The following is a 27,277-nucleotide window of genomic DNA, read 5'->3' as shown; positions in this document are numbered from 1 at the left end:
TTTTGATAATATTGACTCTTCCAATCCAAGAGCATGGTATGTCTTTCCATCTATTTGTGTCATCTTTCATTTCTTTCATAAGCATCTTATAGTTTTCAGAGTACAGGTCTTTTGTCTCTTTAGGTAGGTTTATTCCTAAGTATTTTATTATTTTTTGATGTGATGGTAAATGGGATAGCTTCCCTAATTTCTTTTTCTGCTCTTTCATTGTTAGTGTATAGAAATGCCATTGACTTCTGTGTATTAATTTTGTATCCTGTGACTTTGCCAAATTCATTGAAGAGCTCTAACAGTTTTTTGGTAGAGTCTCTATGATTCTCTAGGTATAGTATCATGTCATCTGCAAATAGTGATAGTTTTACTTCTTCCTTTCCAATTTGGATTCCTTTTATCTCTTTTACTTCTCTGACTGCTGTGGCTAGGACTTCCAAAACTGTGTTGATCTCAGTGGGAATTCTTTCAGCTTTTCACCACTGAGAATGACGTTAGCTGTGGGTTTGTCATATATGGGCTTTATTATGTTGAGGTAGGTTCCCTCTATGCCCACTTTCTGAAGGGTTGTTTTTTTTTTTTTATCAGAAATGGGTGTTGGATTTTGTCAAAGGCTTTTTCTGCATCTATTGAGAGGATCATATGGTTTTTATTCTTCAGTTTGTTAATGTGGTATATCACACTGATTGATTTGTGGATATTGACAAATCCTTGCATCCCTGGGATAAAACCCACTTGATCATGATGTACAATCCTTTTAATGTATTGAAAGTGAGAGGATGGAAGAAAATATTCCATGCAAATGGGAATCAAAAGAAAGCTGGAGGGGCAATACTCGTAACAGACAAAATAGAGTTTAAAATGAAGAATATTTTAAGAGACAAGGATGGACACTACATAATGATCAAAGGATCATTCCAAGAAGAAGATATAACAATTTTAAGTATCTATGCACCCAACACAGGATCACCACTATATATAAGGCAACTGCTAACAAGCTTAAAAGGAGAAATCAATGATAACACAATCATAGTGGGGGACTTTAACACCCCACTTACAGCAATGGACAGATCATCCAGACAGAAAAATCAATAAGGAAACACAGGGCTTGAATGAAGCATTAGACCAGATGGACTTAATAGACATTTATAGGACATTCCATCCTAAAGAAACAGAATACGCATTCTTCTCAAGTGCACACAGAACATTCTCTAAGATAGATCACATCCTACAAATAAAGCCTCGGTAACTTTAAGAAGACTGAAATCATATCAAGCATCTTTTCTGACCACAACACTATATGACTGGAAATCAACAACAAGAAAAAAATCTGCAAAAAACACAAACACATAGAGACTAAACAATATTCTATTAAACAACCACTGGATAACTAAAGAAATCAAAGAGGAAATTAAAAAATACCTAGAAGCAAAGGAAACAAAGATACAACACTCCAAATCCTATGGGATGCAGCAAAAGCTGTTCTAAGAGGAAAGTTTATAGCAATACAAGACTACCTCAAGAAACAAGAAAAAGCTCAAATAAACAATCTGTTTATGTCTAAAGCACAGCTAGAGAGAGAAGAGACAAGACCTAAAGTTAGTAGAAGGAAAAAAATCATAAAGATCAGAGCAGAAATCAATGAAATAGAAACGAAGAAAACCATAGAAAAGATAAATGAAATGAAAAGCTGGTTCTTTGAAAAGATCAACAAAATTGAAAAACCCTTAGCCAGACTTATCAAGAAAAAAAGAGAGAGGACTCAATTCAATAAAATTAGAAATGAAAAAGGAGAAATAACAATGGACATCACAGAAATACAAAGGATCATAAGAGATTACTACATGCCAGTAAAATGGAAAACCTAGAAGAAATGGACAAATTCTTAGAAAAGTACAATCTTCCAAAACTAAACAAAGATGAAATAGAAAAGATGAATGGACCAATCACAAGTACTGAAATTGAAACTGTGATTTAAAAACTTCCAACAAACAAAAGTCCAGGCCCAGATGGCTTCACAGGTAAATTCTATCAAACATTTAAAGAAGAGCTAACACCTATCCTTCTGAAACTATTCCAAAAAATTGCAGAGGAAGGGACACTCCCAAACTCACTCCATGAGGCCACCATCACCCTGACACCAAAACCAGACAAAGATACCAAAAAAAAAAAAAAAAAAAAATCACAGGCCAATTTCACTGATGAGCATGGATACAAAAACCCTTAACAAAATCCTAGCAAACCACATCCAACAATACATTAAAATGATTGTATATTATGGATTTACTTTTCAAGTTTCCTTCTAGTTATAGTTGCTTTTCTAGTTTCCTAAGGTGGAAGCTTAGATGAGACTGATTTTAGATCTTTCTTCTAACATATGCATTCAAATGCTACAATTTTCCCTCTAGGCACTGCTTTCACAGAATCCCACAAACTTTGTTAAGGTTTTTTGTTTGTTTATTTATTTGTTTTAGGGCTACACCTGTAGCATATGGCAATTCCCATGCAAGGGGTAGAACTGCAGCTGCAGCTGCTGGCCTACAACACAGCCACAGCAACATCAGATCCAAGCCACATCTGTGACCTACACTGCAGCTTACAGATATCCTTAACTCACTGAGGGAACCCTCATCCTCATGGATTCTAATCAGGTTCGTTTTTCCTGCACCATGGTGGGAACTCCAGATTTTTATATTTCGAACACATTAAGGTGTACTCTATGTCCCAGAATGTGGTCTATCTTGGTGCATATTCCATGTCAAGCTTGAAAAGAATATGTACTCTACTATTGTTGGATAAATAGTCTATAATGTCCATTATATCTAGTTTTTTTTTAATGGTAGTTTTTAAAAAATTGAAGCATAGTTGATTTATAATCTTTTTTTTTTTGTCTTTTGTCTTTTTGTTGTTGTTGTTGTTGCTATTTCTTGGGCCGCTCCCGCGGCATATGGAGATTCCCAGGCTAGGGGTTGAATCGGAGCTGTAGCCACCGGCCTACGCCAGAGCCACAGCAACGCGGGATCCGAGCCGCGTCTGCAACCTACACCACAGCTCACGGCAACGCCGGATCGTTAACCCACTGAGCAAGGGCAGGGACCGAACCCGCAACCTCATGGTTCCTAGTCGGATTCGTTAACCACTGTGCCACGACGGGACCTCCTGATTTATAATCTTATATTGGTTTTATGTATACAATGTAATGATTCAATATTTTTATAGGATACACTCCATTTAAAGTTATTACAGTAAGTTCTCATGTGGTGCAGTGGGTTAAGGATATGGTGTTGCTGCAGTTGTGGTGCAAGTTTCAGCTGGAGTGTGGGTTTGATCCCTCACCTGGGAACTTCCACATGCAGCTGTTGTGGCCCCCCAAAATTTTAATTAATAAAGTTATTGCAAAATAATGGCCAAATTTCCTTGTACTATATAATATATCACTGTTGCTTATTTATAGCATACATAGCAGTTTGTGTCTTTTAATCTCCTATCCCTACCTTGGCCTTCATGCCCCTTCCTTCTACTCATTGGTAATTACTCGGGTACTCTCTATATCTGTGAATCTGCTTCTATTTTGTTACATTCATTTGTTTTTTAGATTTCACATATAAGTGATAACAGAGTATCTGTATTTCTCTGTATGACTTATGTCACTAAGCATAATACCATCTAGGTCCATCCACATTGTTGCAAATTGAAGAATTTCATTCTTTTTCACTGCTGAGACTATTCCATTACACACACACACACACACACACACCACTTCTTAATCCAATCGTCTTTTGATGGACACTTGGGTTGCTTCCATGTCTTAGCTCTTGCAAACAATGCTGCTATGAACTTTGGAGGGTATGCATCTTCAAATTAGAGCTTTCATTTTTTTATGGATACTACCCAGGAGTGGAATTTCTGGATCATATGATAGTTCTATTTTTAGTTTTTAAAGGAATCTCCATACTGTTTTCCATAGTGACAGAACCAATTTACACTCCCACCAACACTGTACTAGGGTTCCCTTTTCTCCATATCCTTGCTAACATTTGTCATTTGTAGGCTTTTTTTTTTCTTTTTATGGCACTACTACAGCATATGGAAGTTCCCAGGATAGGGGCTGAATTGGAACTGCAGGCTACAGGCCTACATCACAACCATGGCAACACTGGATCCTTAACCCACTGAATGAGGCCAGAGATCAAACCTGCATCCTCAGAGAGTCTATGTCAGGTCCATAACCCACTGAGCCACAATAGGGACTCCTATTTGTAGACTTTTTGATGATAGCCATTTTGACAGGTGTGAGGAGCTATCTTATTGTGGTTTTGATTTGTATTTCTCTGATGATTGGCAATGAGGGGCACCTTTTCATGTGCCTGTTGGTCATCTGTATTATCTTCTTTGGAAAAATGTCTATTTAGGTTTTCTGCTGATTTTTTGATGGGGTTGTTTGTTTGTGTTTTTTGTTGTTGTTGTTGTTATTGAGCTGTATGAGCTATTTGCATATTTTGGAAATTAAGCCCTTGTCAGCTGCATTGCTTGCAAATATTTTCTCTCATTCAGTAGGTTGTCTTTTTGTTTTGTCAATGGTTTCCTTTGCAATGCAAAAGCTTTTAAGTTTAATTAGGTCCTATTTGTTTATTTTTACATTTATTTCTTTTGTTGTAGGAGACAGGTCCAAAACAGTGTTGCTACAATTTATGTCAGTGTTCTGACATAATATTCTCTTATAGGAGTTTTACGGTTTCAGATATTACATTTAGGTCTTTAACCCATTTTGAATTATATATATATATATATATATATATATATATATGGCAGGAGAAAATGTTCTAATTTCATTTATTTACATGTAGCTGTCCAGTTCTATTATATCTAATTGATTGATGGAGATACTGAGTTCAACTATGTCTTCAATGATTTTCTGCCTGAAGGATCTGTCTATTTTCCGATAAAGGGTTGTTAACTCTCCAGTTATGGGCATGCCTTGTTTTATTTCACTTTGCTTTATTGTACTTTGCAGATACCGTTTTTTTTTAAATTGGAGAGTTTATGGTAACTCTTCACTGAAGAAGCCTATAGGAGCCATTTTTCCAACAGCATTTTCCCACTTTGTGTCACATTTTAGTAATCTCACAATATTTCAAACTTTTTCATTAATATCATATTGATTATGATGATCTGTGATTAGTGATTTTTAATGTTACTACTCTAATTGTCTTGGGGCACCACAAACTATGCCCATAGATGATGGTGAACTTAACTGATAAATGTGTGTGTTCTAACTGCCTCACCAACTGGCCATTCTCTTGTCTCTCTCTCTCTCCTGGGGCCTCCTTATTCCCTGAGACACAACAATATTGAAATTATGCCAATTAATAACCCTAAAATGATCTCTAAATGTTCAAGTTAAAGGAAGGGTCAGAAGTCTCCCACTTTTAATCAAAAGCTAGAAATGATTAAGCTTAGAGAGGTAGGCATGTTGAAAGCCAAGCCACAATGGGCCTCTTTTACCAAACAGCCAAGTTGGTAAAAATGCAAAGGAAAAGCTCTTGAAGGAAATTGAAAGTGCTACTTCAGTGAACATACCAGTGATAAGAAAATGAAACAGCTTTATTGCTGATATGGAAAAAGTTTTAGTGGTCTGGATAAAAGATCAAACCCAGGCACAATATTCCCTTAAGCCAAAGCCTAATCTGGAGCAAGACTCTTTCACTCTTCAGTTTTGTAAGTGAGGCGAGAAAGCTGCAGAAGAAAAGTTTGAAGCTAGCAGAAGTTGCTCATGAGGTTTAAGGCAAGAAGCCATCTCCATAACATCAAAGTACAAGGTAAGGTAGCCAGTGCTTACATAGAAGCTACAGCAAGTTATGCACAGTAACCAGCTAAAATAATTAAATAAAAGTCGCTAAACTAAACAGACTTGCAAATTAGATGAAACAGTCTTCTATTAGAAGAAGATGCCATCTAGGACTTTCATAGCCAGAAAGGAGAAGTCAATGCTTGGCTTCAAAGCTTCAAAGGACAGGCTGACTCTTTTGTTAGGGGCTAATGCAGCTGGTCAGTTTAAGTTGAAGCCAATGCTCACTTACCATTCCAAAACTGCTAGGGACCTTAAAAATAATGGTAAATCTAATCTGCTTGTGCTCTACCAATGGAACAACAAAGCTTGGATGATAGCCTATCTGTTTATAATGTGGCTTATTGAATATTTTTAACTGCACTATTAAACCAGCTCCTCAAAAAAAGAGATTTCAAAATACTAGAGCCACTGATAATGTAAGTGGTCACCCAAGAGCTCTGATGGAGATGTATGATGTTAATGTTTTCATGATTGCTAACACAACATCCATTCTGCAGCTCAAGATTAAAGAAACAATTAACTCTTATAATTTAAGAAACACATTGTACAGATGCCCTTAATAGTGATTTCTGATGGATTTGGGCAAAGTAAATTGAAAACCTTCTAGAAAAGATTCACCATTCTAGATGCCATTAAGAATACTCATGAGAAAAGGTCAAAATATCAACATTTACAGTTTAGAAGAAGTTGATTTCAGCTTTAATGGATTGCTTTGAAGTGTTCAAGACTTCAGTGGGGAAAGGAACTGCAGATGTGATGGAAATAGCAAGAGAACTAACTAACATTAGAAAGAGAGCCTGAAGATATTATGGAATTGCTTCAATCTCATGATAAAACTTGAATGGATGAGGAGTTGCTTCTTACGGATTAGCAAAGAAAGTGGTTTCTTCAGATGGAATCTATTCCTGGTGAAGGTGCTGTGAATGTTACGAAAGTGATAATAAAGGATTTAGATTACTACATTCACTTAGTTGATAAAGCAGTGGCAGGGTTTCAGAGAATTGATTACAATTTTGAAAGTTCTATTGTGGGTAAAATGCTATTGATCAATATTGCATGCTATAAATGGAGCACTGCTGCATCATGAGTCAACTGATACAACAAACTTCACTGTCTTATTTTAAGAAATTGCCAAAGCCAACCTAGCCTTTGCAACCATCGCCCTACCCTAAGTCAGCAGATATTAGCACTGAAGCAAGACTCTCCACCAGCAGAAAGACTGACTTGCTGAAGGCTTAGATAACGGTTAGAAATTTTCAGCAAAAAGTATTTTTAAATTAAGGTATGTGCATTTTTAAAAACATAATGCTATGGCACAACTGATAGACTACAGTGTAGTCTACACATGACTTTTATATGCACTGGAAACTAAAAAATTCGTGTGACTCACTTTATTGCAGAAGTTGCTTTATTGTGGTGGTTTGAAACTGAACCCATAGTATCTCCAAGGTACTCCTGTATAACCATGTATTCAAGTATTTCTTCTTACAGTTCTATCAGTTTTTGCCTCATGTATTTTGACATTCTGTTGTTAGGCACATATATATACATTAAGGATGACCACATGTTCTTGGAGAACTGACCCTTTTATCATTAGGTAATACTCTTGTTTATTCCTTGTGATATTCCTTGAGGTCTGCTCTGTCTGCAACTAATATAGCTACTTCATCTTTCTTCTAATTAGTTTTTATATAGTCTATCTTTCTCTCTCTATTCCTTTACTGTTAATTTATATGTCTTTATATTTAAAGGTGTTTTTTTTTTGTAGACAACATATAGTTGGGTTTTGCTTTTTGGTACACTCTGACAATCTCTTTTAACTAGTTTATTTAGACCACTGACATTTAAAGCTATTATTGGTGTATCTGGAATATCTTCCATGTTTGTTAACTGTTTGATATTCACTGCCCTTGTTCTTTGTTTCTAATTTTGCCTTCCATTCATTTTTGCCTGTTTTGGTTTTAACTAATCATTTTATATGCTTCCCTTTTCTCTTCTTTCTTAGCATATTAATCATACTTCCTTTTTTTTTTGGCCCTATAGTTTGCAAAACATGCTTACAACTAATCTAAGTCCACTTTTAAATAACAATGTACCACTTCATGGACAGTGTAAATACCTTACAATAACAAAATATTCCTAATTCCTTCCTCCTTTATCTTGTATCATTGCTATCATTCATTTTATTTATGCATTAGCTCTAATCAAAGAATATATTTTTGCTATTTTTTTTAAACAAACTGCTATCTGTTCAATTAGTTATGAATATAAAAATATTTTATCTTCACTTATTCCTTTTCTGATGCTCTTCGTTCTTTATGTAGATCTGAGTTTCTATCCTATATCATTTCCTTCTCTCTAAAGAACTTGGAAAATTTTTGCAAGGCAAGTCTACTGGCAACTAATTCTCTCAGTTGTTAACCTGAGAAATTCTTTACTTCTTTACTTCTGAAGGATAGTTTCATAGAATACAGAATTCTAAGGTTTTTTTCTTTCTCAACACTATTTATTTACTTATTTTTGCTTTTTAGGGTCGCATCTGCAGCGCCTCTCAACACTTTTTAACCATTTCACTCCAGTCTCTTTTTGCTTGCATGATTTCTGAGAATAACGTAATTCTTTTAAGTAGAGCATAGTTGATTTACAGGCCTGTGCCACAGCCATGGCAATGTGGTATCCGAGCTGTATCTGGGAACTATGCTACAGCTTGTGGCAACACTGAATCCTTAACCCACCAAGTGAGGACAAGGACCCAACTTTCTTCCTCACAGATTCTAGTCAGGTTCTTAATCTGTTGAGCCACAATGAGAACTCTGAAATAAGTTACTGCTTTTATTCAAAGTAAACTAAAAAGAAACAAAAAAGGAGTAATAGCATAAAACTTAAACCTATTGCCCTAGAATATCCATTTCTTTGCAATTAGGCAAGTCACCTTTCAAATAAGAGATATGAACAATATGATTAAAAGTGATGGAACTAGGGAGTTCCCGTTGTGGCTCAGTGATAAAGAACCTGACTAGTATCCATGAGGACGTGGGTTTGATCCCTGGCCTCACTCAGTGGGTTAAGGATCCGGCATTGCTGTGAGCTGTGGTGTGGGTTTCAGACGAGGATTGGATCTGCATTGTTGTGGCTGTGGTGTAGGCTGGCAGCTGCAACTCCAATTCAGCCCCTAGCCTGGGAACTTCTATATGCCATGGGTGCAGCCCTAAAAAGACAAAAATAAACAAATAAATAAAAATTAAAAAATAAAAATGATGAAACTGATTTCTCTATGTGGTTGAGAGTTTGGGTTTCTTATTTAACTTGTTTACACTGTGGGATTGGTGAATTAAATATGATTTGTAATGAAACTGCATCTCTATTTCTATTATCCAGAGTGGATGCTTTTTTAAGAGTTTGTTTAGTGTGAACACAGGGTGTGTGAGAGAGACAGAAAAAGAGCATGCGAGAATAAAGACCCCAAGATAAAAACATTAAGCCCCTTTTCCTACGAATTTCTCTAAATTTGCAAAATCAAAAATGAAAGAAAACAAAGGATGAAACCAGTTATAGGTATAAGTATTGAAGTTTGTAATTATTAAACTCCTGAATTAATATTCCTGAGCAAACCACAATCCTCAACCTCTTTGGATAATCTTTGGTGACCAATTCATTTCCTCCTCTTCCACAGACCCACACCCTACTCCTGTCAACTGCTGTACAGAAACTGCCCTCCTAAATAGGGTCATGGGAACATGCATGTGAGACTTATGTACAGGGGTTATATTTACAAAGGAGTCCAATCACTTACATTGGCAGATGTTCAAGTTTACTTTAGATTCAGGTCCTTAAAAATACTGATTTTAATTAAAAAGTAACTTTACTAAATCAGTTCATACAGTTTCAAAGTTTAAGGTTAGCAAGTAGCAAAGAAAAAAAATTTAAACTTCAATTACTAATCGTTCTTCATATTTTAATCTAATTTTTGTTCTCTAGAAGATCTATACTTCAAGGTAAAAATCCAATCAATCTCAAGTTTAATCATATAGAAATCTAGAAAAAAATAAAGAAAATATTTTATAAATATTTGGTGAAATGCTTTAAAATTTTAATGGGAAATCAAGTTTTACATAACTTTTTTTTTTTTTGTCTTTTTAGGGCTGCACCCACAGCATATGGAAGTTCTCAGACTAGGGGTTAAATTAGAGCTGTGGCTGCTGGCCACAGCCACAGCCAGAACAATGCCAGATCTGAGCTGCATCTGTGATTTAAACCACATCTCACTGTAATGCGGGATCCTTAACCCACTGAGCGAGGTCAGGGACTGAACCCACGTCCTCATGGATACTATTTGGATTCATTACCATGGAGACAAAATGGGAAAACTCCCTAAGGCAGCATCTCCTTTAAAATTTGGGGCTTAAGTTTATTAAGAGCCTTAATATTGCCAGAAGTATAATGTTCCTTCTAGCTAACTTAAAACTAAATGTAGGTATAGAGGGAACCTATCTTGACACAATAAAAAGAATATATGAAAAGCCCACAGCTAACATCATTCTCAATGGTGAAAAACTGAAAACATTTTCACAAGGATGTCTACTTTCACCACTATTATTCAACATTGGAAGTCCTAGCCACAGCAATCAGAAGAAAAAGAAATAAAAGGAATCCAAATTGGAAAAGAAGTAAAACTATCACCGTTTGCAGATGACACGATACCATACCTAGAAAACCCTAAAGATAACACCAGAAAACTGTTAGAACTCATCAATGAATTTGGCATAGTTGCAGGCTACAAAATTAATCCACAGAAATCAATTGCATTTCTATATACTAAAAATGAAAGATCAGAAAGAGAAATCAGAGAAACCATCCCATTTACCATCAGATCAAAAAGAATAAAATACCTAGGAATAAACCTACCTAAAGAGACAAAAGACCTATACTATGAAAACTATAAGATGCTGATGAAAGAAATCAAAGAGATGCAGATATACCATGCTCTTGGATTGGAAGAACCAATACTGTCAAAACCACTTTACAACCCAAGTCAATCTACGAATTCAATGCAATCCCTATCAAATCACCAAGGACATTCTTCCAAGAACTAGAACAGAATATTTGAAAATTTGTATGGAAGCACAAGAGATCCCAAATAACCAAACGATACTGAAAAAGAAAAAAAAAAAAAAATGGAGGAATCAGCCTCCTGACTTCAGACAATACTACAAAGCTACAGTTATCAAAAGAATATGGTACTGGCACAAAAACAGAAATATAGATCAGTGGACAGGATAGAAAGCCCAGAAATAAACCCAAGCACCAATATCAACTAATCTATGAAAAAAGAGGCAAGAACATACAGTGAAAGAAAGATAGTCTCTTCAATAAGCAGTACTAGGAAAACTGGAAAGCTACATTTAAAAGAATGAAAATACATCACTATCTAAAACTCTACACAAAAATAAAATGGATTAAAGACCTAAATATAAGGCCAGATACTGTAAAACTCCTAGAGAAAAACATAAGCAGAATGCTCTTTGACATAAATCACAGCAACATCTTGTTTGACCCACCTCCTACAATAAGGACAATAAGGACACAAATAAACCAGTGGGACCAGATTAAACTCAAAATCTTTTACACAGCAAAGGAAACTATTAAAAAAATGAAAAGACAAGTCACAGAATGGGAGAAAATCTTTGCAAATGATACAAGAGACAAGGGCCTAATATCCAAAATATACAAACAAATCAACAACAACAAAAAAACAAACAACCCAACTGAAAAATGGGCAGCAGACCTAAATAGGAAATTCTCCAAAGACATATGGATGGCCAATAGGCACATGAAAAAAATGCTCAACACCACTAATTATTAGAGAAATATAAATAAAAACTACAATGAGGTACCACCTCATACCAGTCAGAATGGCCATATTAACAAGTCAACAAATAACAAATACTGGACAGGGTGTGGAGAAAAGGATACCATCATTCACTATTGGTGGGAATGTAAATTGGTACAACTACTATGGAAAACAGTGTGGAAGTACCTCAGAAAACTAAATATGGAACTACCATATGATCCAGCAATCCCACTCCTGGGCATACATCCCGACAAAACTTTCATTGAAAAAGACACATGCACCCCTATATTCATCGCAGTGCTATTTACAATAGCCAAGACATGGAAACAACCTAAATGCCCACTGACAGATGAATGAATTAAGAAGATATGGTACATATATACTTTTGGAATACTACTCAACCATAAAAAGAAAACTAATGCCATTTGCAGCAACATGGGTGGAACTAGAGATTCTCATACTAAGTAAGGTAAGCCAGAAGGAAAATGACAAATAACCATACGATATCACTTATTTGTTGAATCTAAAATATTGCACAGGAGTTCCTGTTGTGGCACAGTGGAAATGAATCCGACCAGGAACCATGAGGTTGCAGATTTGATCCCTGGCCTCGCTCAGAGGGTTAAGGATCCAGCGTTGCCCTGAGCTGTGGTGTAGGTCGCAGACGTGGCTCAGATCCTGTGTTGCTGTGGCTGTGGCTGTGGCTGGCAGCTGTAGCTCCAATTAGACCCCTGGCCTGGGAACCTCTATATGCTGCGAGTGTGGCCCTAAAAAGACAAAAAGACAAAATAAAATAAAATAAAATATGGCAGAGATGATCCTATCTACAAAACAAAACAGATCATGGCCAAGGAGAGCAGAGTTTGGTTCCCAGTGAGGAAGGGAGAGGGGGGAGGGAAAGGGAAGGATGGGCAGTATGGAGTTTTTGGGTCCAAACTGTTATATTTAGAATGGGTGGGCAGTGGGGCCCTACTGTTCAGCATAGGGAACTGTGTGAGATTGGGTCACTTTGCTGTACAACAGAAATTGAAGAAACATTGTCAATCAACTATACTTTAATAAGAAACAGAGATTGTCAAAGTGAATAAAAAAATCAAGAAAATAAAAATTTTAAAAAACATTAATAAGTATAAACAAAAAAACCACTAAATGTCAAAAGTAGATTTAAAACATAAATCTCTATATCAATTGTTTGTAATTTCCAAAATTTAGCATAAAAGTCATGAAAAACATTAAAATATAGATCTGCCAAGCAATTACTACTTTTAGCAGATTCAAGGAACTATTTCCTCTTTGTTCACATATTGCTTATAAACAGGGCTGATAACTGATCTGGAGTATAAAGATTAATCAGTGGCTTTGTTGGCTTATGTTTCAATTTTTGTCAAATAAATTTCTCATTTTCTATCCATTCACATTTCTTATTTCACATACCATTTGTAATTGCTTTATTCAGTGTTCCTTGTGGAGGACAAGAACCCTCCTTTTCCATCTGTGGTTTTGTTTCCTCTGTTTCTGACAAGATAGGTTCCTTATTTTCTTCATGTTCATCAGCATCTCCAGCTTTGAGGATCTGAAGTAAACAAGAAAGTCTTTGAATAAATGTACTTTCATACAATTTTATGAATGTAAGAAACACTAAACATCATAATTAAATTCATATTATTATTAACATGGAAAATTATACAGGAAAATACTCATACTCCATATAAACAGGGGAGGCAATGGCAGTTTATTTCGTAGAGCGCCTTGATTTAGTTTTTTGTAGACTTAAGTTCCTGCCATATTCATTTGTGATTTATGTATACTGAGTAAGTATATCTATAGTATGGGCAGAATAGTTGGAACTGTCCTGCTTCAGTCTAAATCCCAATGAATACTCAGCAAAACTTTTGTAGAATTAAAATACAACTAAATTGGAAAAGAGGTGAAAGATCATTTTACTTGGATTCATTTCATTTGAAAAATTATATATCTGAAAGAAAAATGAAAAAAAGAGATAAAGCTTTCAGAAATCCAGAATGCATTCTGGAAGAATGCTTCTTCCACTACTATTTATAGATAACATATTTAGATGGTTTAAGGGTATACCTCAGTCTTCCAGGATTTAACGGTAGTCAGTCTAATTATCAAACTGCTGATTTAGAGAAAAAAAACATATCATCGGTTTGTGAGAAAAGGCTTCTCCCAAGGTAAAAACCAAACCAAAACAAAAAACAAAAAAGAACAGTTAACCTTGGAATAGAGATCTTCAAATTTCCTTGCTGTTATCTTGGTATGTGTGCGTGTGTGTGGACTCACAGGTCAGTGCTTTGAGTGTACTAATATTTTCAGTATAATGGAGAGAGAACTCCACACTGTCAAAAGAAATGGTAACAAAGGCTAGAGAGCATGTACAGACTAACGAAGGGGAAAGGAAGCCTTTAATGACTAGGGTGACAGAGGCACCACAGCAGCTGATATAAACAAATTATGCAGTGCGTTAAAATCTAAGTTTTTTAAACCTGGTCATTATTAATCTGTTGGAGTTGGGATGCAGAGCCCTTTTTTTTTGGAAGGTCTGTCACTATTCAAAAGGTCCAGGGTAAAAACACAAAAGTGAGTTTTGATTAGGGTAGGTGAAAGATCATATACAATAAAACTATATTATTTTATTATTTCAGAAAGTATAATAAATTTACAAAGAGCAGGGTGAAATCTTTACAGATTTATTAGAATCAATGGTGAGTATTTTAAATATTTTTTAAAAAGGACTTTTTGGTCTTTAAGAACTATAGACTTCGAAAACAAACTTATGGTTACCAAAGGGAACAAATGTAGATGGGGAAGGATAGACTTGGGGTTTGGGATTGACATATGCACACCGTGCTACATGGAATGACTCTCCAACAGGGAACTTCTCTATAGCACAGGAAACTCTATCCAATATTGTGAAGATCTATATGGGAAAAGAATCTGAGAAAGAACGGACGTGTGTACATGTGTAACTGCAACACTCTGTTGTACAGCAGAAAAAATCAAAACATTGGAAATCGACCGTGCCTCAATAAAACTTAAAAAATAAAAAATAAACAATCTGGAGTTTTCCTCTGGTACAATGGGTTAAGGATCCAGCATTGTCACTGCAGCAGCTTGGGCCACTGCTATGGTGCAGGTTTGATCCCTGGCCTGGGAACTTACATATGCTGTGTGTGTGGCCAAAAAATATTGAACAATTTATCATTCTAATTATGAGCAGTTATTACTGAATAAAACTATACCAACAAAGGGTCTAACGATGCACTCTATACACCTGCGAAAATAAAAACCTGGTCTCTTTTAACAAATTTTAATTATTTTAGATTTTTCTTCACCTCTTGTACTCTAAATTACTGAATGAATCCTGGACATGGCAAGAAATAAGCCAAGTTTGCATTATTCCTAAAATGCACCTTTTTAGCTCCAAAATAATTGTCACTTGTTTCCATGTTTTCATGCCTTTTGCCCATTTCTTAGGACTTATTAAAACTAGCTATTTTTAAATGACCACTTCCCACTATTTTTTTTTTTTTGTCTTTTTGCTATTTCTTTGGGCCGCTCCTGCGGCATATGGAGGTTCCCAGGCTAGGGGTCTAATCGGAGCTGTAGCTACCAAGCCAACGCTGGGGCCACAGCAATGCCGGATCTGAGCCGCGTCTGCAACCTATACCACAGCTCACGGCAACGCCGCATCGTCAACCCACTGAGCAAGGGCAGGGACCGAACCCGCAACCTCATGGTTCCTAGTCGGATTCGTTAACCACTGCGCCACGACGGGAATTCCCACTTCTCACTTTTAAAACAAACAGGAAAAAACCCATTAAGTAAACTTTAAAAACAAATTTTAAGTTGTTCCCATTGTGGCTCAGCAGTTAACGAACCCGACGAGGATCCATGAGGATGTGGGTTCCATCCCTGGCCTTGCTCAGTGGGTTAAGGATCCAGAATTGTCATGAGCTGTGGTTACACGTCACAAATGCAGCTCAGATCTGGCATTGCTGTGGCTGTGGTGTAGGCTGGCAGCTATAGGTCCAATTCAACCCCTAGTTTGGGAACTTCCATATGCCCTGGTGTGGCCCTAAAAAGCAAAAAAAAAAAAAAAAAAAAAGCAAAAAAAAAACAAAAAACAAAAATTATTTTAATATCAGACTAGCTTTTATGTCATATGTTACAACATACTTTTAAATTTTTACCTGAGGAGCTGTAGATGACTGGACATTTTCATCCTCTAGATGTTCATTTTCTGGTTCTGTGGTGTACATGTTAATTATTAAAAGTAATTTGAAGGAAGAAAAGGACTATAAATCCACCTGAAAAAAACATGTTAAGTGAGATTAATTTTTATTTTTATTTATTTACTTTTTGTCTCTTTGCCTTTTCTAGTGCCACTCGGGCAGCATATGGAGGTTCCCAGGCTAGGGGTCTAATCAGAGCTGTAGCCACTGGCCTACGTCAGAGCCACAGCAACGCGGGATCCAAGCTGCATCTGTAACCTACACCACAGCTCACGGCAGATCCTTAACCCACTGAGCAAGGCCAGGGATCGAACCTGCAACCTCACGGTTCCTTGTAGGATTCATTAGCCACTGCGCCACGATGGGAACTCCAAGATTAATTTTAAAATAATTTTATCATAAAATTTACCAGTCATCTTTTATAGTCAGAAGAGTCCAAATATTCATTTTAAAGTTATTAACCAAAGTCGTGTGCTTCAGTTTTAAAAACTATTATCACAAAGAAGTTTATTTAATATTTCTCAGTAGTTCGTAATCCTGGGCCATATCTTAAAAGCATGTATCAGAAAACTTAGTTCTTTATTTCATGCACTGAACTAGTATGTTTGGGAAAATTTTCATAGTTGATTTACGCTATCTTCAGTCAACTCCTGCATAAGAGACTCCCCCCAAAGTTTTAAATGAAATACGATCAACTACATTAAAACCTACATCTATAAGATACTGATGCATGCTGTCTTTATACATGCTCCATTAAGAAAGTCTACAGGTCCAACATTCAAGCAAAATAAAACGAGTTTTATTTTGAGTACGAATGAACTAGGAAAACAAAGTGGACTAGAACTACATCAAGAGATGAATTAGTTCTGAAAATTTTATTTTAAAATATCTGTTCTTTCTACCTTCTCTCTGATCTTTGCTGCCTTTGTATGTAGGGAGAGTAGCTTTGTCTTAAAACTATCTTTCAATTCTTGAGTTACTGTTGAGGACACAATTAAAAATTTCAAGTTTTAATTTTTAAGTACTTGATAAGAACATGTTTTACATGTCTATACTTTTTTTTTTTCCTTAAAAGCAAGCAATTTTTGGAGTTCTCTTGTGGCACCAGGGGTTAAGGATCTGACATTGTCATTGCAGCGGCTTAGGTTACTGCTGTGGTGTGGGCTGGATCTCTAGCCCAGGAACTTCCACATGCTGGGGCACAGTCAAAAAAATTAACAAATAAATAAGTGAGCAAGCAATCTTAATAACGAAAAATTTTAATGAAAAGGAATATTACCATTCGAGTACCTATCATATGCTGGGTGTATATACACACACACACACATATAAATAATATATATATATATAGTCTCACTTTAATGAAGTAAAATATTAGTGTATAAAATCCTATAAGGAATCATAACTAAATTTATGACATTAAAACAGAAAATAACATTTATTTTTTAAATTTGATGAAAAAAATTAAATCTTTAAGTCCCTTTAAACTCCATTTCAGTTAAGGGGAATATCAAAATTATTAGAATGACCACCTGTAATTAGCTATTAGACCAAAAGCTAAGTGTTAGTGAGCTCTATGAACAAGGGATGTGGGTGAGTCCCCTAAGCTGTGTCAGGTTCTGAAGGTACAGGCTAAGGGTTAGAACCACTAAAAAAATCTGAGCTACACATGAGTCATTAGGTCAGGGTACAAAGTTTATCCACGTAATAATTTCTGAATGCCTACTCTTCCAGACTCTGAAGATAAAAGCAGCAAACAGAACAAGAATATAGGCTTCTGCTCTCATGGAGCTTATATTCTTGTATGGGGGAAGGGAAAGACAATAAACAATATTTCTAGATTGCAATTAAATACTGAAGAAGATAAACCCGCATGATGTTACAGTGATCAGGGGACATTTCAACAGTGACCTAAATGAGGAGAAACTGTGAGTCTTAACTAGGTAGATGGATTAGAAGCACCCAAACACAACATAGAGACTCATACAAGCAGAGATATAAACAAATCAGGCAGCATATTTTAACACCTGCAACTATGTCATGATTAGGATAGCAGGATTTAGGATCCAGGGGAGCAAACTGTGCATTAAGAGCTTCAAAACCCAGGGAAGGGGTCTGCATAGTAAATGTACGGGTTAGCAGCTATAAGAGAAGCTTGATACTATGTCAAGCAATATTTGTGCCCGGCAATTACTCATCTCTTTACATATTTGCCAAAAGTGGAATTGGTAGATGGTATGCATAGTAACTAAAAGCAAGAACTTTGGAGCTAGGATGGAAATGTATTTCACTATCCTCTTTATCTTTAAATAACTATGTAAGTGACTTATCTCCCTAGGCCTCAATTTCCTTATCTGTAAAATAATGATATAATATTGCCTACTTCATTGGTTACTGTGAGGATTAAATGATATAATAACAGCTGACACAAGTCGTACTATATTAAACACTTAACCTGAATCATCTCATTTGATTCTCACAATTCTGTAAATAATTTACTATTATTATCCTTGTTTTGCAGATGCTGAAACTGAGACCCAGGAAGGTTAAGTGATTTTTCCAAAGTCACACGGTCAGCAACCGGCATAGGTGAAATTTGAAGCAAATACTCTTTAATATTATTTAAGCCTTGTTACCCTTGGTATCATCTGTCTTTTTCCTTTAGTTATTCTGGTGATACTGTGTTATGGATTCAAGTTGCATTTTTCTTGGTGACTAATATATTTCATATATTTATTGGCCATTTAAATACCTTCTTTAACTGTTTAACTCTCTTGCCCATTTAAAAAAATGTGTTAGCTGACTTTTTCTTACTGATTTGTTGGGAGTTGTTTATGTAGTCTAGAATGGATCTTTTCTTGGATATAATAATATAAAATATCATCTCCTACTCTGTGGCTTTCATTTTCACTCTAATGATGTCTTTGAATAAACACAAGTTTTAATTTAGTCCAATTTATTTCCTTCCCTTATGGTTAGAGCTTTTGTTTTAGAAATCTCTGTCAACTCTCAGATCATAAAGGTATTCTCTTACATATTCTTCTGGAAGCATTAGTGTTTTGCCTTTTATTTTTAGGTCTATGAACCATCTGTAACTGATGTTTATGTATAGTGTGAGGAAGAGATAAAAATTTATTTTTTCCCCATGTGATATCTAATTGACTCAGTACCATTCATTTAAAAAGACCATCCTTTATCCATTACATTGCAGGGCCCACTTTGTAAATCAGGTGATCACATATTTATGAATTTATTTTTGGATTCTATTTTGGTTCACAAACCTATTTCTCTATCCTTATGCCAACATTACATTAGTACTTGTATAACAGGTATTGACAGAGTTGAACTGACTCTTAGGATCTGCGTACTTCTATATAAATTTTAGAATCAAGTTGTCAATTTACACAGACAAACAGACACACACACACACAGTGTTGGAATTTTGTCTGAAATTGCACTGAATCTACAGAGCAGTTTGGGGAGGACTAACATCTTAGCAGAATCTAGTCTTCCAATCCTTGAACACTGCATATCCCTCCATTTATTTAGATTTTCTTTATTTTAATAACATTTTGTGGTTTTTAGTTTAGAGATCCTGCACATCTTTCATTAGGCTTATTTCTAGGTATTGACACTTTTTTGCATGTTACCAAAATAATATTTAAAAAATTCATTAAAATTCACTATTTGTTTTTGCTGATATACAAAAATACAAGTAATTTTTGTTAATTTATTTTGCATGCAGGCCTTAACAAATTCACTTTATTGTAATAGTCTGCAGATTCTTTTGAATTTCCTAACTATACAAATATGTGGCAAATATAAGTTTTAATTATGCACTTAATCTTTTTTTCCTTCTTTATAGCATTGGTTATAATTGTCCTAGTTGCTTGATGTCCTTATTGACCTTAGTTTGGTCTATTTTCAGTATTTCTTTTAAAATAGATGTTACCCTATCAAATTACCAAGAACATTCTTCACAGAACTCGAACAAAATATTTTAAAGTTTGTTTGGAAGCACAAAAGACCCAGAATAGCCAAAGCCATCCTGAGAAGGAAAAGTGGAGCTGGAGGAATCAGGCTCCCTGACTTTAGACTATGCTACAAAGCAACAATCATCAAAACCGTGTGGTACTGGCACAAAGACAAATATAGATCAGTGGAACAGGATAGAGAGTCCAGATTTAAAACCACACACCTACAGTCTACAGTCAATGATAAAGGAGGCAAGAATATACAATGGAGAAAAGACAGCCCCTTCAATCAATAAGTGGTGCTGAGAAAACTGGACAGCCACATGTAAAATAATGAAATCAGAACACTCCCTAACACCATACACAAAAATAAACTCAAAATGTATTAAAGACCTAAATTTAAGATTGGATACTATAAATCTCTTAGAGGAAAACATAGGCCAAACAATCTCTGACAAAACTGCAGCAGTATCTTCTCAGATCCACCTCCTAGGGTAATGACAATAAAAACAAAAATAAACAAATGGGACTTAATTAAATGTAGAAGTTTCTGCACAGCAAAGGAAACCATAAACAAAACAAAAAGACAACCCACAGAATGGGAGAAAATCTTCGCAAACGAATTGACTAACAAGGGATTAATCTCCAAAATTTATAAACACCACCTATAGCTCAATACCAAAAAAAAAACAAAAAACCAACCCCATCAAAAAATGGGCAGAAGATCTAAACAGACAATTCTCCAAAGAAGACATAGAGATGCCCAAAAAACACATGAAAAGATGTTCAACATCACTAATTATTAGAGAAATGCAAATGGTGTAAGCCATGGTGTAAGGCCGTCATCAAAAAGTCTGCAAACAATAAGTGTTGGAGAGGGTGTGGAGAAAAAAGGAACCCTATTACACTGTTGGTGGGAATGTAAACTGGTGCAACCACTATGGAAAACAGTATGGATATTCCTCAGAAAACTGAAAATATAATTATCATTTGATCCAGCAATCCCACTCCTGGGCATCTATCCAGAGAAAACCATGACTTGAAAAGACACATGTACTCCAATGTTCGTTGCAGCACTATATACAATAACCAAGACATGGAAACAACCTAAATGTCCATGGACAGAGGAGTGGATCAAGAAGATGTGGTACATATACACAATGGACTATTATTCAGCCATTAAAAGGAAAGAAAGAACAGCATTTGCAACAACATGGATGGACCTAGAAACTATCATGCTAAGTGAAGTCAGCCCTACAATGAGACACCAACGTCAAACGCTTTCACTGACATGTAGAATCTAAAAAAAGGACTCAATAAACTTCTTTGCAGAACAAATACTGACTCGCAGAACAAATACTGACTCACAGACTTTGAAAAACTTACGGTTTCCAAATGAGATTGGGGGATGGGGATGCTCTGAGGGTTTGGGATGGAAATGCTATAAAATTTGGTTGTGAGGATTGTTGTACAACTATAAATCTAATAAAATTCATTGAGTAATTTAAAAAAAATTAAAAAATAAAAATAGACCTGTTGGCAATAAGTCCTTTTATTAATTATTTGTCTGAAATGTATTTATTTCACCTTCACTTTTGAAGGGGATTCTCACTGGAGACAGAATTCTAGCCTAGAAGTTATTTTCTGCAAGCATCAAAAAAATGCTCCACTGTATTCTGGCTCCCATAATTTCTGTTGAGAATTGAACTATCATTCTTACCATGGCTCCTTTGAAGATAATATATTTCCCCTCCATCTGATATTAACCATAGTTACTAAAAAAACTAAAAAAACATGCGATGAAATATACATGACATAAAATTTACCACTTCAAAGTGTTCATTTCAGTGGTATTAAGTACATTAATGTTGTTAAGCAACCATTACTACTCTCTACTTTCAGAACTTTTTTCATCACCCCAGATTGAAACTCGGTATCCATTAGATAGTAACTCCCTATTCTCCCCTCCCCCAAACCCTGGTAACCAACACTCTGCTTTGTCTCTTTGGATTTGACTAGCTAGGTACCTCATGTAAGTGGAATCAGAATATTTGTCCTTTTGTATCCGGCTTATTTCACTTAATATGACTTCAAAATTTATCCATGTATAACATGTATCAGAATCTCCTTCCTTTATAAGCCTGAATAATACTCCATTTTATGTATAAACCACATTGTTTATCCTCTCATTTGTCAATGGGTTGTTTCACCTTTTTGGCTATTGTGAATAATGCACTGTAAACACGGATGTTCACGTCTCCGGTTTCAAGTCTCTTGGGTATGTACACAGGAGAACTGCTGGATCATGTGGCAATGCTGTGTTTAATTTTTGAGGAACTTCCATAGTGACCATACCATTTTATATTCACACCAGAGATGCCCAAGCATTCCAATTTATCTACATACTTGTTAACACGTTTATTTTGGTATTTTTTGATTAATAGCCATAGTAATGACTATGAAATGGTATCTCATTGTGTTTTCTTGATTTTGTTTTGTTAGGTTTGATTTTTGGGGGGTCATGGTGTGCAGCAGCTTGATGAGGAATATCAGTTCCCAGAACAGAGAATGAACCCAGGCGGCAGTAGTGAAAGTGCCATGTCCTAACCACTAGATTACCAGGGAACTTCATCATGGTGGTTTTGATTTGAATTTCCCTAATGATATTTTTGTGTGTTTATGGCCATTTTTATATATCCTTTGGAGAAATTTCTATTCAAGTCCTCTGCCCATTTAAAAATTAAGTTTTTTGTTGTTGTTGAGTTGTAAGGGTTCTTTAAATATTCTGGATATTAACCATGTATCTGATATCTGGGTTGTAAATATTTTATTTCATTCTGTGGGTTGCCTTTCCATTCTGCTGATAGTGTCCTTCAATGTGCAAAAGTTTTAAATTTTAATCATGTCCAATTTACCTATTTTTTCTTTTGGCCTGTACTTTTTTTTTGTCTTTCTTTTTTTTTTTGTCTTTTTGCCTCTTCTAGGGCCTCACCCGAGGCATATGGAGGTTTCCAGGCTAGGGGTCGAATCGGAGCTGTAGCTGCTGGGCTACACCAGAGCCATAGCAACGCGGGATCCGAGCAACGTCTGCAACCTACACCACAGCTCACGGCAACGCCGGATCCTTAACCCACTGAGCAAGGCCAGGGATCGAATCCACAACCTCATGGTTCCTAGTCGGATTCGTTAACCACTGAGCCATGACAGGAACTCCAGGCCTGTACTTTCTAATATTCAAGAAATTACTACGAAATCCATAGTCATGAAGCTTTACCTCTATATTTTCTTCTAAGACTTTTATAGCTTTAGTTCTTATATTTTAACATCTTTGTCTCCTAACTCAAAAATCTGGATCACCTTTGAGTTTATTTCTGGTTTGAGGTCATACAGTACCATTTAATAGCTAGCTAGCATGGCTAATAATTCTTATTGAAAACTTGATGTTGTGTATGAAAAACTATACAGTTTCCAAATGATATCTTCCTCCAGAGAAAAATGTGTGGAGTGGGGAAGTGCTAATAATCACTTTAAGTAAATCAGAGACTGAGCTCAGTTGAGATGGATTTGTAAACACTCAGTTCTACTCAGTTTGTTCTGGTTCCCAGGGAATCATTTACCAGAAACTTTGCCTTAGATGATGCCCCCAACAAATTACAGTAACCTTACTTGTTTTTTCCACTCAGAGATATGTTTCCATTTCCCCTTGGTTCACTCCTATTGTCTATGCTTTCCTGTCCTGGAATAAATGAATTAAATTTTCCAAGTCACACAGTTATAAATAAAGGAGCTACGGCCAAAATCAGGCAGTTTGGCTCCAGAGCCCACACTCTTAAAACTAAAGGGCCTATGTCAGACACTGTACCAGACATAGACTAAAGCTCTCACAGGTTTAGATTCTAACATTTAGAAAAGGCCATTATAACTTAATGTTAAAAAAAGAAAAAAATCTGCCATAAACATCTAACTTTTTGGCTTTTCTGTTTTAGAAAAAGTACTATTAAAAATAAGGGCCTTAGGAGTTCCTGCTGTGGCCCAAGGGGTCTGCAGCATCTTGGGAGTACTGGGATGCAGGTTCGATCACCAGCCAGGCACAAGGGGTTAAGGATTTGGCATTGTCACAGCTGTACCTTAGGTTGCAATTGTGGCTCAGATCTGATCCCTGCCCCAAGAACTATATATGCCATGGGGTGGCCAAAAAAGAAAAAGAAAAAAAAAAAAAAGGAACTTATTTAGGAAAAACTTTAAAATAGAGTGTAAATAATGAATAAATCATAGAAGGCTAAAGTTATTTAGAAATAGTTCATTGGAAATCAGTTATAAAGGTGTTAAGACCCCTGGCCCTCATTTCATTGCCCCTGTGTCATTGTCTCTGAGATCCTGCCCCCTACATTCCCCTTACCTTTAAACCCTTTCACTGAGCATTCTGGAACTTCTGCTAGAACTATCAGACTCTCAACCTTTTATACTCTCAACCTTTTTTCAGAGCATTCTCTCAGATTCTGCATCATATCTGAAACTGAGCCCTCCCCTTAAGGATACTACTTCCCCTAAAGCCCTCTTCTGTAACAGCTGTTTATTTGTTTAGTCCTTCTGACACCTACTATTTCTAAACATTAAAAAAAAATTTTATGGCCACACCTCCGGCATGTGGAAGTTCCTAGGCCAGGAACTGAATCTGAGCCACAGCCATGACCAATACTGTTGTAGCAATGCCAATCCTTTAACCCACTGCACCAGGCCTAGGATTGAACCCAGATAGAACCGCAACGACCCAAACCACTGGTCAGATTCTTAACCCAAGTGCCATGCAGGAACTCCTAATGAATATTTTTAAAAACCTTGCCTCTCTGAAGCTTGTTTAGTTTGACAATACTACTTTCTCCCTCTTCCAGTCAGTCATTTACTGACCTTATCTTGGTCCCTTGGTCACCAAAGATGTGAGCAGCTGACCTCCAAATCTGTAATCATTCTGAGACTTAAATATACACTTGGATAATTCACTTACTATCTTGGTTCCTCAGTTCTTCACTTTCTTTCCAATAAAGGAAAGGCCCTTCCATCATCTGATATGTTGTTACCAATAATCACTAGTTCAAAAATGTACCTCTCTGAACATTACTTCATCTCCTTTCAGTTTGCTTTTTCAATTGCATTCACCACATCTCCTCCACATACTTTTTTTCTGCTTTTTTGGGCCACACTTGTGGGATATGGAAGTTCCCAGGCCATGGGTGGAATCAGAGCTGCAGCTGTCCACCACGGCCACAGCCACAGCAATGCCAGATCCAAGCCGTGTCTGTGACCAACACCACAGCTCATGGCAATGCTGGATCCTTAACCCACTGAGCAAGGCCAGGGATCAAACCCACGTCCTCATGGATACTAGTTGAGTTCATTACCACTGAGCTACAATGGGCACTCCTCCTCTACATATTCTTAAACCTCATCAGGATATTCAGAGTAATGACACCTTGAGCTCAATCCTTAAGCCCTTTCTCTGTTACTTCCTTTCATATCCAATATTTGTGATCCATAACTCCTAAAACATTACCAATATCCCACACTCTCTTAAAATGTTTATTGCTGTATCGTTGCACTTTGCTAGAAAAACCTACACCAACCCTATTATCCCAATTCTCCATTCACTTACCTGAGAAACTGAATATGCTCTAGAAAGCTACATTAGAGTAACTTGGCATCACTATAAATTCATAACTACCAGTCTCAGTGGGTCTTTGAAAGGTACTGATCCTAACATACACATTCTCAATTCACTTTCCCCAACAACCATTCTGAAGCTTGTCTACTGTTCTCAAACCCCTGATGCTCCACATATTCCTTCTCAGTAGATAACCTTACTTCCACTTCCCTTCCACCCATCTCTCTCTCCCTCTTATATTAAAGGAAATGTCCTTCCTCCAAGCTAAGGCACTTGTATTTTATATTATAATCCCTTCTGCATTCTCAAGAATCATATGCTGTCAATAATTCTTCTCTGTTTTTATCAACTATCCTTGGGTCCCACTTCCTTTCAATTAGATCCTTCCCAATGACTTTTAAATGAGCTTATCTTAATAAAAGTTTCCTAGAAACCCACATCCCCACTCAGTTGCTCCTTCCCTTTCCCAACTCTTCCCTTTGCAGAGTTGATAGTTCTCACCACAGCCTTGTTTTCCTCACAAACTATTCATTCATCAATATCTGCCACTTGAAGTTCTATTCCTTTCACTCCACAAAATAATTCTATCTAATCCCCAAGTGACCATAAGACATGATGAAACATTCTTTTTGCTCTTACTAAATCACTTTCTTACCACCCCCTCATTTTTCTTATTACCTTCTGTGTCTTCTTTGCACACTCACCTTCTAATCAACTGCTAAAAGTTGGGTATCCTGAAGGTTTTGTCCCTCAATCCTTACTTCAGTTCTCTGGCTTTAGGATAAAGACAAAAATATTAAAACTGACTGTCTTAGTTCAAACTACTATGATAAAGTACCAGAGAATAGGTGACTTATAAACAACAGAAATTTATTCGTCACAATTCTGGAAACTGGCACAGTTGGTGAAGGCCCTCTTTTGGGTTGCAGACTGGTGACTTCTCGGTGTGTACTCATATGGCAAAAAGAACTACACAGCTCTCTGGGGTCTCTTATAAAGGTACTGATCCCTTTATAAGGACTCTGCCTTCATAACCTAATTACTCCCAAAGGTCCTAACTCCTAATATTATCATACTGGGGATTAAAATATCAACCTAAGAATTTAGGGTGGACACAAACATTCAGTTCATTGCAATGACCTATATAATTCTGTATAATGTCGTCCATGGGTCCCTCTCAAGCCTAATATCATAACCATTCCCCATGCATTTTTTCCACTCCTAGCCACACTGATGTTCTTGCAGTTCCCTGAAATTCCTTGTGCAGAGTCTTAATACTTGCTTTCCCCTCCAAATGAAACACTCTGCCACAAATCTTCCCTCCACTTAATTTCTTTCTATCCCTCAGCTCAAGGACCATATCCTCAGAGAACTATTTATGATACCACCTCTGCCCTTAGGCTAAGTCCAGTCCAGTTTTTATATGTTCCCATCGAACTTTGATCATTTTTTTCAGAGCATTTATCTCAGTTTGTAATTATGTATTCATTTGCGTGTTTGTCTCATTAGGCTGTGAATTCTATAATAGTATCCCACAGGTCCCTGAGGCTCTGTTGACTTTTCAATCTTTTTCTCACTCTTTATATGGAGCAATTTCTAAGTTCACTGATTGTTTCCTCATTCATTTCCATTCTGCTATTGAGTCCACCAAGTGAATGTTTTCAGATAATGTATTTTTTAGTTCAAAAATTTTTACTT

General features: G+C 36.3%; 1 protein-coding gene across 1 annotated transcript in view; it reads right to left on the bottom strand.

The window, feature by feature from the left end:
- The window catches only part of SLC9B1 (solute carrier family 9 member B1), a 77,530-nt gene that overhangs the window by 38,401 nt on the left and 11,852 nt on the right, over positions 1-27,277 (bottom strand). Inside the window, exons 3-4 of the mRNA XM_047798390.1 lie at positions 15,905-16,021; positions 13,128-13,266 (exon numbers count right to left, since the gene is read on the bottom strand). Of these exons, the coding sequence (XP_047654346.1) occupies positions 13,128-13,266; positions 15,905-15,973 (208 nt within the window). The 5' untranslated portion in view covers positions 15,974-16,021. The remainder of the gene's footprint in view (positions 1-13,127; positions 13,267-15,904; positions 16,022-27,277) is intronic.

The sequence above is a fragment of the Phacochoerus africanus genome, chromosome 10 (genome assembly GCF_016906955.1).
Source record: "Phacochoerus africanus isolate WHEZ1 chromosome 10, ROS_Pafr_v1, whole genome shotgun sequence".
Taxonomy (NCBI): domain Eukaryota; kingdom Metazoa; phylum Chordata; class Mammalia; order Artiodactyla; family Suidae; genus Phacochoerus; species Phacochoerus africanus.
This window is presented reverse-complemented; position numbering and strand designations above follow the sequence as displayed.